General features: G+C 37.0%; 1 protein-coding gene across 6 annotated transcripts in view; it reads right to left on the reverse strand.

Annotated features, from left to right (window-relative positions):
• The window catches only part of LOC140668084 (uncharacterized), a 75,992-nt gene that overhangs the window by 10,566 nt on the left and 50,003 nt on the right, over nucleotides 1-15,423 (reverse strand). For 5 of the 6 annotated variants that reach the window (XM_072896670.1, XM_072896671.1, XM_072896669.1 and 2 more), the window contains one exon: nucleotides 110-463. In XM_072896670.1, the coding sequence (XP_072752771.1) occupies nucleotides 110-452 (343 nt within the window). In that variant the 5' untranslated portion in view covers nucleotides 453-463. Of the gene's footprint in view, nucleotides 1-109; nucleotides 464-15,423 lie in introns of those variants that run through there. The other variant, XM_072896674.1, reaches the window with a different exon arrangement.

Raw genomic sequence — 15,423 nt, forward strand, 5'->3', positions numbered from 1 at the left:
GAAATGGTCATTTCGCTTGGAAATTGTAACCATCTATTATTTTCCGGAATAAGGGGCCAAATAAAGGGTCGCTTTTTGGGCGTATATAGATTCTTTCTTCGATACTTACGAGTGCAATATCTCGGCTCGTCGGACTTGTCATCGCAGTCATTCTCGCCGTCGCAGTACTTGTCCTGCGCGACACAATGTCCGCTGGTGCTGCATTGGAACTCGGACGGTCGGCAGAGCGGCCCGACGTTGCTGCCGGCGGGCTCCGATGTCGGGCTGGACGTCGACGAGCTCGACGACGACGAGGACTCGGGTGACGTCGCGCCGGAATAGATCGCGTATCCGCTCGGGTATCCAGAGTAATCCGACAACGAGATACCGAGAGAGTGGTAACTAGCCGAGCCAGCCTCGATCGAGGCCGCGATCGCGGCTGCGATCAGCAGCAACCGCCGACACACCAACATGCCCCTTCACCCTGAAAATCATATTATAAATAACGTGAGCAAAAACTTTTATATATACAAAGTACACATAGAAGATACTACGAATAATATACATAGCATTCTAACTCCCTTTTGTCACGCAATCGTGAGATTTAGCGCAATTATGCGGGGGTTTACATCGAATTTTCATCGTTGTAAGATTAACTTTCTTTCGTAAGAGACACCTAAGTACAATTCTTAATTTTATTATTGTTATTTATTGTTTTACGTTGAAGAAATTAATTTAAGCATATTAGAAGATAATAGGCCCCCTATTCTGATTATAAAATAAAATTAAATAAAATAAAATTAAACAAAATTAATAAAATATCTCTTGACAAAATTCATTTCAGATAGCGTATAAAATTATTAATTGAATTTTGTCATGAATTCTATTACAAATTTTAGATCGTCTGAAATGAACTTTAGTCTCATCGATAAATAATTGTGTTAGAAATAATATATGTGGAATCGATTTATAATATATCTTGCTAACTTTATCCAATACTGCTCTGTATCAGACATCTACGGCTTCTCATAGTAATGGTAGTTCTATAAGTCTTTATCTGCACAAAGTTCACAGACAATAGAGTTCTAAGGGCTCTACAAATTGTCAATAAATGGTATGAACTCTCTGGTTTTATCAAGAAAGAGAAAGTCTTCTTGTTTGTATAGAGAAGAAAGTGATTCATGTAATAAACGAAATAATATGTTTTTAGTTATTTGTTGCATTGATACTTCTTGTTTCAAGAGCACAAGGAGAGAGAGAGAAAAAAAAAAAAAAAAAAAAAAAACAGTTTAATTCAGATCTCTTGAAAAAGTAAATTGATATCGCAGAAAGATCTCGGGAAAATCTTGGCGAGACTTTGGATATATTCATTGGTCGAAGATATATTCTTAAAAAGAACCGAATAAATAGTCGTAATATTTCACGGCTTGCAGGTGTTGCTTCAACTCGTTTCGCGTAACGCATTTTAGCGACGGCTCTTTTACACACAGCAAAGCCCTTCTCTTTTGTGGTTACATTTTTCTTCCGCCATGTGTATTCCCCTCTTGTTGCTTCAATTTCGCGTATATAGTTTCGGTGAGATAATTATTTTGATAAAAAATTAAATATCTTTTTCCATTGTTCTTAAATATTAAATATATTTCAATTCTTTAAATTACTTTACAAAAGTAAAATTTTGATAATTATCTCAAGGTTTGTATTATTTTGGATGTTTCATATATATATAGATGCGTGAAAAAATATCACTCTTTTGACATTTTTTCCGAATTTTTCTGATTTTAATGTATTCGGCTCAATGAATGAATAGCCCGATTGCGTGAGAATAAAACGTTTTTCGCTCAACCTCGATCCACTCGCTCTTTCTCTGTGTCACAGAGGCTGTTGGCGTGGAACGTGAATCATCAACAACATTGGTTCGTTCGATTTAAAATCTTCCCGTCTTATGTTCTCCATCTCTCTTACAACTGACCCCCTTCATTTTTCATGATATTTTATCTGTTCCAGTAGAGTCCTTGATTTCTCAGTGTCATACACTATCACTCAGATACGATGATTTCTTACATCAAGACGTTCCCTCTCTCGACATTCTCTTTTACATAAAAATTTAAAATAAAAAAATATAAAGTCTTTAATAATTTGCAAAATAAGCATGTTAATAAAAGATAGATATAGATAAAATGACACAATAATACGACTTCGACTTGAGAATATGTTTGAGAATACGTTTATCTTATCTATCATGCTCTTTGATTAAGAAGATTCCATTCGCCTCGACGTGCGACCAAGTTTCAAAACACAAAATGAATACTAGCTTTAACTCGTTAAGACACTAAATATAACTCAGTCGGAGAGATTCTCGTAGAGTGTTTAGAGAGAAGCGGATTATGCTAATTCTATTCAGAAAACTAACTCCTCTTATACGTGAATGGATTCAGCAGTGTTCTCTGAACAAATATCGCGGATCTATTAATTCGTACATTTCAACCCGCACGGGTCGATATCGCGCGAGTATTCACAACAAAGTTCACCGTCCTTATTCGGGCGAAGCTCGCTAACGCCAAACGCACGTTTACAAAGTAAATGCGACGCTGCCGCCACGGCACTTGTGTCATTCCACCTTTTACCCCGCGTTGTACATGCCTCTCCGCAAAACCCATCGGTTGTCACATGAATAATATCCATGCTAATGTAACGTCGTCGCGAATGTCAGCGTTAACGAGCGACACGACAGCGCGCGCACGCGGAAAGAACTCGTGGAATAAAAATCTGATTTCACCAACAAACAAGTAAAAATAGACTCGGATGCGTTGAGCGACTACGAACGAGAAAGTGGAGCAAGAGGATGAGCGCGAGGGTGGGCGCGAGAGGGTCGCGCGGGGGTGGAATCCGCAATAAAAGATAACCGGATTCAAGTGCGGAGACTGCGTTGTACACGCGACAGTAAAGGCTCTGCTTATTAAGTAGAGAGGAGCGGAATTTGGACCGAACCCCCACCCCCCCCTTCCCCCTCCCACGAAAACATGTAATGCTCAGGCGGACAACGGAATATGGTAATTCGCTTGACGGGACCAGCCGGAGCGAGACGGGTTGTGCTGCTGTGCTGCTTCACTTCGCAAATATATATGCGCCATACGAGTGTCACTGACAACGAGATTGCGCGCGTGTGAATTTTACGCGCCAGCGGTGCGACAGTACTCGCAGAAAAAGAGTTTGCACCTCGATCGGTTACTTTAAATTAAGTCACGTACTCGAAATATCGTAAAAATGTTTCATCGCGTTACAAGTATTTAAAGACATATCTATATCAATAGATAGCGCAGCCTCATTTCGTTTTTTTGAATTTTATTGAATAGAGCACTAAATGCAGAAGCAAATTTGCAAATATTTTGCATCTGCGCAAATTTTGCATATTGAAATAAATGAAAATTTGTTGTAAAGGTATTAAAGGTAAAGATTTTAACAAAAATTATTCTTCCTCTTTTTTTAAAGAGGATATTGTATTTATTTATTTACAAGAGATATAAAAAATATATCCTTCCCGACTATTTTGTATTTCATGAATCACATATTTATAAATTTATATATAAATATATAAATTAAATGCATTTACTGCTTGAAATTACATACGTTGCGCTCACGTTGCAACAATCGTTGCAAAAACTTTTTAAGTATATCTCGTCGGAAAAGAATTTTTTACGAGAGGGAGGTTCGTTTAGCTATCCCCTCGATTACTGTGTAACGTCCGCAGGACCCGCTCTCTGCGGCGCTCTTAAAAATCGGTTCTGACCCTTATCCCACGATAGGCACTGAAAAAGTGGTCTTCCGCCAATCTGGCATGGCGAAGTAGAGGGAAGACCCGTGTGTTAAATTGCCCGTACCGGCCTGGGAAATTGGGTCGATGCACGAGAAAATCGACTGCAGATTGAGAGAGAGAGAGAGAGAGAAAGAGAGGAGAGGAACTTCCAGAGCATCGGAGGATCAGGCTCCATCGATGCGAAATTGGAGCTGGAAATCGTGGTGCAAGAAGTCAAAAGGGGATTCGAAGGAAGCACAGAGAAAGAGAAACAAAGAGCGAGAGTAAGTTAGAATCGATCGAACGAATGCCAGGGATCGACAATTTTCGCGATCGTTCGAATTTTCGTCCATCAAACTGACTGCGTTTCGATGGCTGGCATCCCTTCGGCCTGGTGTTTAAAGTCGAAGAAATTGGCGCGGATCGAAGACGAGCGATTCCGAGGTAACAACCGAAAGTAGCGGCAGTCCTCGCGCTCCGATTCGGTTTTATATGCCGTCGTTACCGGACGCTTGCATCTATTCAATAACGACTCTGGCGTAATTTAAGTTTTCCCTTAAGCGTGCACATTACGCTCCTGCGAATTTCTTCGATTTCTCGTCTCGGATTATTATCCTCATGCCCTCGAGTTTCAGCGGAGTATCTTTCGCGCGCGATGCCAGCGCAATTCTCCTTCGAGACGACGAATAAATGCATAATAAATGCCGCAATGTGTGCAACTAGCGAGATTGACCGTCTGTTGCCGAGAAAGAGATCGGGGAATCATCCCGTAATACGAAACCAGCATGCATTCGTTGCTATCATTTATTAGAATCTACCAGTAAATCTGTATTCTATGTTCTCTTTTTAATTTTCGAAAGCAGTGAGCATTTTAAAATATGCACGGGGATTGCAAAAGAGGAGAATTCTGTGTAATGTAAAATTTATTTTTTTTTTCTCTCTTACAGAGACAAACTAAATTGCAGCCAGAAGATGGTTGAAAGACGATCGAATTGGCCGGAGCGAAGCGTGCGATTACGTGGAAACTTAAATTACGCAAATCGTCATTGAATAGACGTAAATGTTCGGTGACTGCATATAAATTCCAGTCGAAACGTGATGAAGATTCAATCGTTTTCGAATACCGCAAAGCTTTTTTTTTATGAGCATGTAAGGTCACATGAAACTTTACGACACTTTTTAAAATGAAATAATATTTCTCAATAATGAGAGATATTTAGCTGTAATTTTTAATAACTTTCTATTTAACGATTTTGTACAATAACTACTAATTCCTTCATTACTAAAAAAAACGTTATGTGTTGTTTTATCCTGCGGTTTTAATTTTACTTAATCTGTTAATTAGAACGGAAATATTAGTTAAAAACGTGCGCTTCATTTTAATTAATTTTATACGCAAATAAAATAATTGAGCTGTCGGATGAAAGAACAATAATATTGTACACAAGCTTTGTTCTCATGTGAAGAAATCAAATTATTAAAGATAGATAGTGAGATTAATTCAAAATCTGATTACTTTATCGTAACTTTTATGATGTTATAAAGAGAAGGCTAATACAATTTTATGTTAAAAAAAACTGCATAAAAACTTATGGACATATCAGAACTTTATTTTTATATATTGATGCGTATGAGTTTTTTTTTTACGTACAATGGTTTCATTATGATGAGATTTAAGAAAAGCAGTTTAAGTTTACGTATTTTTCTTCATACTATTAATATATAGATATGAAAAAGCGATAATCTAATAAAAGAGTTATATCAGAGTTATTCTTAAACAAAAAAATAGCAAAAATTTCCATCATCTCTCCCTTCAAAAAATAACATTTTATGCTTTTAGAACGTAAACACAATTTGTTTTAAACGTACTCATACGTTCGCGTTGAAATCGTTTTGTCGCGTAAAGTACTCTTCAAAAAACGTAAAACTGTCACGGTAAACAAGCGCGACGGATACGACAAAAAGAAGAATTATTTACGCAGCCTCTTCTATTGGAAGAAACAAAAGAGCTCCTGTCCGCTTAAATTGCGACCGAAAAATCTCCTTAACCAAGTTTCGAAGAATCCGCACAACTTGACGAGCATCGACCAGCCTGTTGCTTTAACTTGCCTTAACTTGCCGCGCGCACTTTCATCGTTTCCGTTTCGCAAGAGACAAAGGGCCTCGAAGACATCTGCCTTTTCCTCGAGAGAGCTCGTTTCCGTTGCCGGGCGCGAGATACGAAAATCAATATCCATTTCCATTCGAAACATCGCGCCGGCCATATCACGGTGTCTTCCGGTCGACACTTCTCTCAGCATAGTAGTCCGCCTGTTTCCACTTTCGAGGGACAGACAGCGGTCGCAAAGGGTCGCTTTCCCTCCCAGATATGGCACAGATATCCGGTATTTATTCTTGGATATCCGCCCATATCCAATTGTCTTGCAATATTCAGGGCTTTAATACATTTATAATGTAGTTTTCTTCATAACTAAATTCTAACATATATTTAGTGAGTGATTTCTTAACTTGTCCTTCTTGTTATTTCATTATTAATTGTCGCGCAAAAAACATTTCTTAAATATTTTCACATTATCAAATTCTCTTTATTATTGATCTAAAGTCTAGACGGAAACAAACTCTAGGCTCGAGTGTATAATAAAATACATTGAATGCATTATAAAGAACTATTATCTCCTTTAAACAAAGGATCATATATAAAATTTATCGATAACGATTCCGTATGAAAATATAACGTTATGAAGTATCTACGAATAAATAAACTCGAAAACTTTGTATCGAGGACACATTGCGCATATCCAAGAATATCCACATCGGGCATCCGCGTTGCGTTGGCTCGCGGTCACCGAAAATCGGCCCTTCGATCCGATAGTTCCCAATGAGCCTCATACCTGGTGGTAGGCCGATACGGTCGCGGCCGACTGGCCAGATCCATTGGATCCGGAATAGTCGGCATTCAGAGCCGGCGGTCTGCCTGCCCGGACGCAACGAAGCCCGACCGCATATCTGGTTCTACTACTTTGTCGCGCTGGCTGATCCGCGATCACAGCGTACAGAGTGTATATTCGTGGATGGTCAAACGTGTCCGAAAGCTTTCGCGTTCGCAAAATCGCTGCTCCCGCAGAAAAGCGCTGAGCGAACAAAAGCCAGTTCCAGCCCGAAGGGCTGGACCGTCTAATTTTCGTAAAAACGCTCGCGTCGCTGGAATTTGGCTCGCGTGCGACCGATACCTCATTGTTACCGCCTATGTATCTGTGTATAGCGGCGGGATTCCGGATACATTGATCCGTGAGATACGTATAAATACTCGGTAAGCCCCAGAAAAATCCTTCTCGAACATATAAAGGAGAAACGCCGGAGAGAAATGTGCAGTCATTTATTTTTCTATAAAAATGTTTCCGCCAATTCTGCTGCAGTTTCATGCAATTACACTATTATTCAGCGTATTATCGCGACTGGAAAATTATCAATATATTTCAGGTATTGGAATATTATATTACATTAATAAGATATATAAATGATTACGATGGGATTGATATACATATATAATATTATAGATATAATGGTATAGTATATAATATTAATTATATAATTTATACATTATTTATACCATATAAATAATAAAATATAGATAAAACTCGAATGTGTAGAATGATATGCTATCTATCTAAATCCACGCTATGAATAAGAAACTCTACATTTTATATAGGCATCTTACAAAGCAATACGTTGCGTGTATATATCTGTAATTTTATAGTTTTAGAATTATCGTTTATAGTCTTGTTTTTTTTTTTCAGAATTATATAGCGAGTCATAAGACATACATAATGTGACTACTTTTTCCAGAAACATGGATTTTCGTGTATGTGCACAAAGTGTGGTTGCTGCAAGTTGAATAGTCGGGAAAAGTGCCAGTAAAAGGAGCGAAAAATGGAAAAATAAATATCGTACTGTAGTAATGCGAAGCGTTGCCAAAAATCTCAAGCTTCTCCACTCTTGCATCATGAAGGTAAAGTACGTTTATAAATAAAGTTACTAGAATTTGATCATAGAACAAGGACTTCGTTTAGAGTACATAACAGATTTTAATTTTATTTTTGCCAATATATGTGTTAGCATGAAGTGATTTCAATTATTATTTAACGGATATGCATTTTATATGAAAACTTTTAACACGCGTATAAAAATACTCGATCGTTTAATTAATAAATTAAGCACTGCAAGGTTGAATAAAAATCTAAAAAACAGATTACGCGCGATATTACTCCAGAGAAAATGAAAACATACATTCAATATCCGGCGTTAAAATTGAATTTTATAGAATCTTGATTCCGTCCAGTAATTCTTTTATAATCGCATTTGTGATAAACTTTCAAGCGCGCTTGCGTCTGTTGCGGCAATTGTGTTTTCCATTGACATAAAAAAAATCACCCACAGATTAAGCGGAACAAACGCTGCAATTGTTTCGTTTATGTGATTAAACTGTTCATCCTAGATGGCAATATATCTTTTAAATAGGACTCTTTCGAGATCATGTGTAAATTTGTAATCTATTATCGCGCAATATAATACCACGTGAAAAACGATTAAGCATAACAAGTTTTATTTTTGTCAAAGCACAGAATCATAAATTTTTATATTATTGTGGAATTTTGCAACAGAATTAAATTTTTTGAAAATTAATTTTTTTTGATAATCCAGTTTTGTTACGAATACAACGGTATAGGATTATATAAAATTTCAATGTTATGTTTATTTATACATTGTATGATATACTTTCGGTATAATAAATATATATGTGAAAAAAGATCTTTTTTTTAAGTTTTCTCGTTCATATTAGAATTCTTAAACTTAGTTTTCGTTCCTTTCTTATTGCGAAAAATACAATATCGCAAAAAAGAGGGAGGAAAAAAATAGAAAAAGAAATAAGAACCTTCCGCTAGTGAAGTTTGTTATCGAATTGCTAACCGATCGACCGGCTAAGAAAACAAATACAAGCAATCCCAGAGGAACAAATAACGGTAGTTTTCTCCTGATATAGCGTGAGCTGAGTAAGTAAACGGTAAACCAGTGCGACTTGGTATCATCAGGATTTTTATCTACGTCTTGTAATTTCTCTCTCTAGCACTCTTTCTCTCGCCAAATATAATACAGCATGGAATAAAGACGCATCCAAGATATGACCTACATTCGATTATACGACATATTTATATATACATATATATATATATATATATATATATATATATATATATATGTAATTCGCTGTATTGATCATACTTTAAATATAAAGAAGAAATAATATTAATTAAATTTAAGCGTCACGCTAGATTAAAAATTAGATTTTTAAAAACACAAAAGAGAGAGAGAGAGAGAGAGAGAAATTTTTTTAAACTTGAATAATAAAACATAATTTATTATTTACTAACTTATTCATTGTGTAACATCAAATGATGAACAATAATTATTTATATAATGATTATTAATTATGAAAATATAATTAGAAACTTGCTCATAAAACTAATTTATTAACTCTACTTCAGCATAAATGTATATCCTCTTCTCTTCTGCCTCCTCTCTCCCTCTTTCTCTTCTCTCTCTCTCTCTCTCTCTCTCTCTCTCTCTCTCTCTCTCTCTCTCTCTCTCTCTTTCTCTTAGATATTATTCTATTTGCTATAATATTTAATATAATAATGAAAATTATACAGTATGGTAATTAAAATTAGTTTGTCACAATTAATTTAAAAGTATAAAATTATAGAAATCTTATATAAAAATTTGTACAAGGATTACATTTAATGTTTTTTGGATTCTTATTGAGAAACAAACTCTTTCCATATGATGATTATATAATAATGATACGACTATGTCATTATGTAATTTTGATGTGAAATATTCATGTAAATTCTTGTTACATACATATATCGTATAATAATAATAACAATAGTAATAATAATAATAACCACAAATCAATACTTGGTCAAGTATGGAAAACCGAAAATGCGGTTTGTGTATAATTAACTTTGTGGTTATCAAGTTGTCGATTTTATATCGAATATCAAACGAGTTGTCTTAGAGAACGACTGTTCTTTTTCATATGGTTTAAAAAACAAAATCAACTTTTTAACTTTGAGATTGCAAATTGATCAATGTATACAAACAAAGTTAAAAGTTTTAACAAAACTAAATTCAATTATCTAGATAAACATTAATTTGTTACTGTAACAATAAAGTCCATTCACGTTGATAAAGAACAAAACAATGTAAAAATAAAAAATTTCAAAAATAACCGTAGAAACGTCGGGTTAATTACTGTTGGGTTAATTACACTTTGACAGAATAGCAATTTCGTTTAAAGTATTTTAGTTAGTGTCAGCCTGTTCTATAAAAAGTTCAGAGAAGAAAATAATACGGCTCATTACGTAAGTTACATTATAATTAATGAAAAAAGTAACAATTCTTTATTGTTGCCGTCACAATAACGCAACTATTATTTATTAACAAAAAAAAAATAATATTGAATCTTTTCTTCATAATACTTAACTCTCTTTTTCTTAAGAATATTATATATATTTTTTTCTTTAAGAAAAAGAAAAAGTGAGTTAAATATATATTATAAAGAAGAGATTTAATATTATCTTTTTTGTTGAGCCATATTTTTCTTCTATAAACTTTATATATATATAATGCAGTTAAATTCCTATCAAAATTTTAATTTTACTTTTCAAACCTCATTATTTATTTAAGAAAACAACAACAACAACCTGCTGAAATCTCGCGAAAACCACATTCGATAGGGCATTAAATTCTAGGCTTTAGAGACACCATGTGCGCGTTGCCTGCACCCGATAAGTGTGACCGTATCGTAAGATAGAAACTAGTGGATATAAACTACGAGCCCGGCTTCGGTCTGGAAGTAGTGTGAGCATTTGCCGGCGCAATCTAGCATCGTCAGAATATCTTATCCAGCGATCCGAGGATCTCTTCCGTTCGTCGCCACCTACGTTGCACAAGCGCCGTCATACATCACCCTGTGTCCGGAACGTTCTATAGAGACACGCGCTCTACACATATAACTGTCTGATTCTTCCCCCTTTTTTTTTTTTTTTTTTTTACTTTTATCGTATCTTTTCGATATGCGCGTGCCTGGACGCCGAGAGCCAGAAACTCGTCCCGTTATATTGTTCTACCTATTCTCTGATTTTTTTCTCACTCACCCCGGACGTTTCTCCCATCCTGATCATCGCGCCCGTCGTTCTCTATTTCGCATGCAGGGAAAAGAATCTCGGTCAACGGAGTAATAATGACGTACGATTGTTGGGATTATTTCTCCGGATTAATCCTCGCCACGGTTCTCGTCCTCATCGAGATTGCGAGGATTCGCATGCAAAATATAAGCCGTATATATCTGAATGAATACGCGCCTCGTCGTTTTGGCAAATGAGAGCGCCATCGACGCCGACAGTATCATTCAAGCTCTTTTCTTTTCGAGGAACGCAATCAGGGCTGCGAGATATAATCTCCTCCGGCGGAAAAGTTTACGACAAGAAGCGTTAATTAATTAACTATTAAACTGCCATCGCATCTGTAATTTCGTTAATATCGTTCTGCGAGAGGGTTGTACTTTGAATAATTTCAGAAAATGGATATTCCCTACGTTCCTACACATCGTCGGATCGTGCGGCTACGTTCTAGATAGTTACATCGGCAGAGCCCTTTTTTCTCTCTTTCGAGCGGTAATCAAAGCACCGTTGAATCCCCTTTGAAAGATGCAGAGGGATATCGGAAGAAGCAGTTGAGTATGGGTGGGACGACCCGCGCGGATAAAAATGAACGATGATAATGAAGCTTCTTGGCAGAACGTCATTTCTTTCGCTTAATATAATGCATTTCGCAATAAGCGACAAAGACAACGAGAAAGCATTGCTAAAGAATAATCTGTTTGTCCGACATAACGTTTCATTAAAATGTCGCTAATAACTATTTATATTTTTTAAAATATACATATATTATTCCACGATATGTTTTATGGAATAATCTGTTACTATTATATACTTATTGTTGTGTTTCATTCAGAGATATTAACATATAGAACAATTTTATTGTACGGATATAGAATTTGCTAAAAGATTTCATATTTATTCGTTCGCTAATGCAAGAGTGAAAAAGTCGATAATAACAAGTATTTGTGATACTATTTATAATACTCGCGAAATAGTTTATGAAAAGTAATAAATAATGCAACGAGGGTTTCTCTCTCTTCTTATACTACTACTGTTACGTCTCGTGTTTAAGTAAAAAGTAATATTTGAGGTATTTTCTGTCTGAAATATTAAAATATAATAGTCACGCACAAAAAGATCGATAAAATATATATCTTTAGTAACTCCAACATCTCTAACGTCTCAAGGATATATTTACAAAGGATATCTTTCTTATGCAGAAGAGATCGAATTGTTCCGATTTCTTCAGTAGAAGATTATCTTGGAGATGTCCCAGCGGTCCTTCGATTCAGTTCCATCATCGAAAGGCCGATCAAAAAATTCGATAAACGGCTTCATAAATGTCTTGTTCGCGCTGTGACAGGGTGTAGGAAAAGGGCGCGGAAGTGGCGCGCGAGGAAATCGATAATGGCGAATATCTGCCATAACCGCTCGCCATTAAACTCCCCCCCCCCCCTCCAGGTCAGCCAGCGTGTCTCACTAAATTCCCTCGGGCCATAATGCAGTCGTCACGTCCGGAGGATTAATACGCCCGCCCGTGCATTTATTCAACGTGGCGTTTGTTGTTTCGTCCGCAGTCAAATGAACGGCGACGAGACGGGTCGGGGAGGCGATCGGGATCAAAATTTACTGCCGCTTCTAGTCCGGGACCTTTCGAACAAAACCGTTCGGGTGAGAGATCGATGCGACGATCGGGCTAGACGGTCGGTGATCCCATGGCGAGGGTGGTCGATCGGGGGTTGCAGCAGCAACGGATGCATACGAACTGCTGCTCGCCGTATGTGTCGTTGGCTGTCTCTCGCGGTTACGCTAACGCACCGTATTGTCTTTCACAATATTTGTCCTCGCGAAAAGCTCTAGGGCAATAGACATCGCATGATTACAGTAACTGGTGACTTAGGTAGTAGGCCCCGTATGTTTGTAGATCGTGAGGGTATAATCGATTCGCGGCGCGATGAACTTCTCAGATACACACTCGAAATGTTCTCGTGTCTAGTACTAGAACATTCGAGCGAACAAATAAGAGTCTAATCATAATGAGTTAAAGATATACTTAGGAAATTATATCGAATAAGTAGATAATGAAACAAAAATATTAAATAAAATTGGAGAGTCCGCAGATGTTATTTTGACTTGACTCAAAGAAATGTATAAATTGAGCTATATAATTTAATTATACTACTGTATAGATATAGACATAAAATTCAGAATATAAATATAGTCCTCTCAAATTATTTAGCTATTGTATAACAATGACAGAATACGCAATAAATAATAATAATCATCACATCTACAATAAGCAAATGGATGTAAATTTTATTTTGTTAAATTATATATAGATTTTTAAAATTCCTTTTTTTGGCCTGTTTATACACGTATCGTTTTTGACGGTTTATTATTTTTTAAACTAAGTTGCTTTTTGTAGGAAACAGTTTATAAAGTAGTCAGGATAATGACGTCATTAGTGTATAAAAATCTGAATAATCCGTTACTTATGTAAGAGATATCGATAAGATATTTGTCAGGTATACGTATTACACGGATGCCCAGCCCGCTTTTTTTTTTTTGCTCCAAATCGTTGACTGTATGTAAAATCGCCCACGCGTTTCCTCTCTGAATGCTTGCTTCAATTTTTCCATCGATGATGCCCGACTGCGCGCTTTGATCTTTTATGGAACAACGCAATTTATGGTTCGCTTTTTACCGAAGTTTGCCTGTTATACATCCGCGCAAACGTTCCCACGATGGGACCGGTCGTTTCCACTTCGCGGTCTCAGCTCTCTGTAATTGCGTCACGTAAAACTAGAAGAAGAAACTTTTGCAAATGGAGTCATTCGTTATCGACCGCGGGGCTCTCTGCGGAATGGCGAGCAAAGCGCGCTACGCGACTTTTACTCGCCAGAGCGAATTCATTAAAAGCGATGATCCAGCCATCCATTCTCTGGAACGGGGGAACGTTTAAAAATCCAATCTGTGTAGCATGCGATTCTTTGCGATCGGAGGTGGAAAACGTCGCTTTCGCGCGCAAAAGAGATCTCGGGCTGTGACACAATTGTGTGTCCCTTTCTTTCTCTCTATTTCTCTCTTTTGCTCCGTCAATGTTTAAACATGAAGTGCCATGAAATATGCATGCGTGCTTCGAATAAATAAAAATTCACGCATTTCTCTTGCGCCATGTAAGGTAACGCTTCGATCGGCAGGATCCCGATATACGACACCGGTTACGAAAGTGCACACGTTGCATGCGTGCCTCCGAGGCGCGAGATTCTTTCGTGTGTGCGGAGTATGCAATCGATACCACTCGTTATTTTGGGAACGCGACTCCAGCGCGCCGCTCCCGTCGCCAATATCCCCGGGTTAGATCTGGGTGGATTCGTGACATTTATTTCGCGATTCTTCGCGTCGTCGCGTCGTGAAGAATAATTAAAATGTGCGCCCCGAGAAATGTTCGCGCGGCTTCTGCTATGACGATCGCCCGGCTTAATATCGCCGGGTTCGTCACGTAGTTGGCAAGTAAGAAAAACGAGGAAAGTGGCCCCCGACCAGCCAAGAATTCGAATTTTCAGTGGGTGCTGCTCGGCAAAGTGATAAAATTTAATTATTCATAACGGTATCGTCTACTCGGGGAACATGACAGGAACTCTGATCACAAAGAGTATAATAGTTAATTGATGTCTTCGTAGAGGTTGAGATACGGAAGATATGATATTCCCTTCGCCATGTTAGTAAAATTACACATTACATAATATTAATTGTGAATTACATCGGTAAGAAATCATTGATAGCTAATGTGTAATATTTTGTTACGGTAAAATATATCTTATTGCAGCAAAATATATTTATCGTTACGTAAATTCATTTTAGTCTTGATTATTTAATCTTTAATCGATCGACTTAAAACTTTTCGCGTAAATAACTTTCCCCGGTAAATGCCGAAATTTTCGGCTAATTGAAGTTCTTATTCCTCATTAATTATAATGTAGATTGATGAATGGTCCCTTTTCCCTACCGCACGAAATTAACATGAGTAATAAATTGATAAGTGCGAAGAAACACGTTCCCACGTACAATCCATTAATGCATAAATTATTCACAATGATCTGCATACACACGTTCGCGCTCGCCTCTCGCTTTGGAATAGCGCTGCAAAATTCTCTCATATCGTCAGTTATTCCTTCACAACTGCGCATGCACGAATCCGTTAACGAGCAATTAACGTGATCCTACCTTTTAAGTTGGTTAGAACAATCTGAAATATTTAAACGCGTGCAGCTTTTGGCAACTCGTGAAGATACGTAGGTAGGGAATATTTTTCTCCGCTGATATTCTCTTTATAAAAATCTTTTTTTGAGACAAAATTTCAAAGTATTTTCCGACTTTTTAAATCAAATATTATTTAATTCGCTTCTAAGAGAGTTTAAAAAAAAT

The sequence above is a fragment of the Anoplolepis gracilipes genome, chromosome 7 (assembly GCF_047496725.1).
Source record: "Anoplolepis gracilipes chromosome 7, ASM4749672v1, whole genome shotgun sequence".
Lineage (NCBI taxonomy): Eukaryota > Metazoa > Arthropoda > Insecta > Hymenoptera > Formicidae > Anoplolepis > Anoplolepis gracilipes.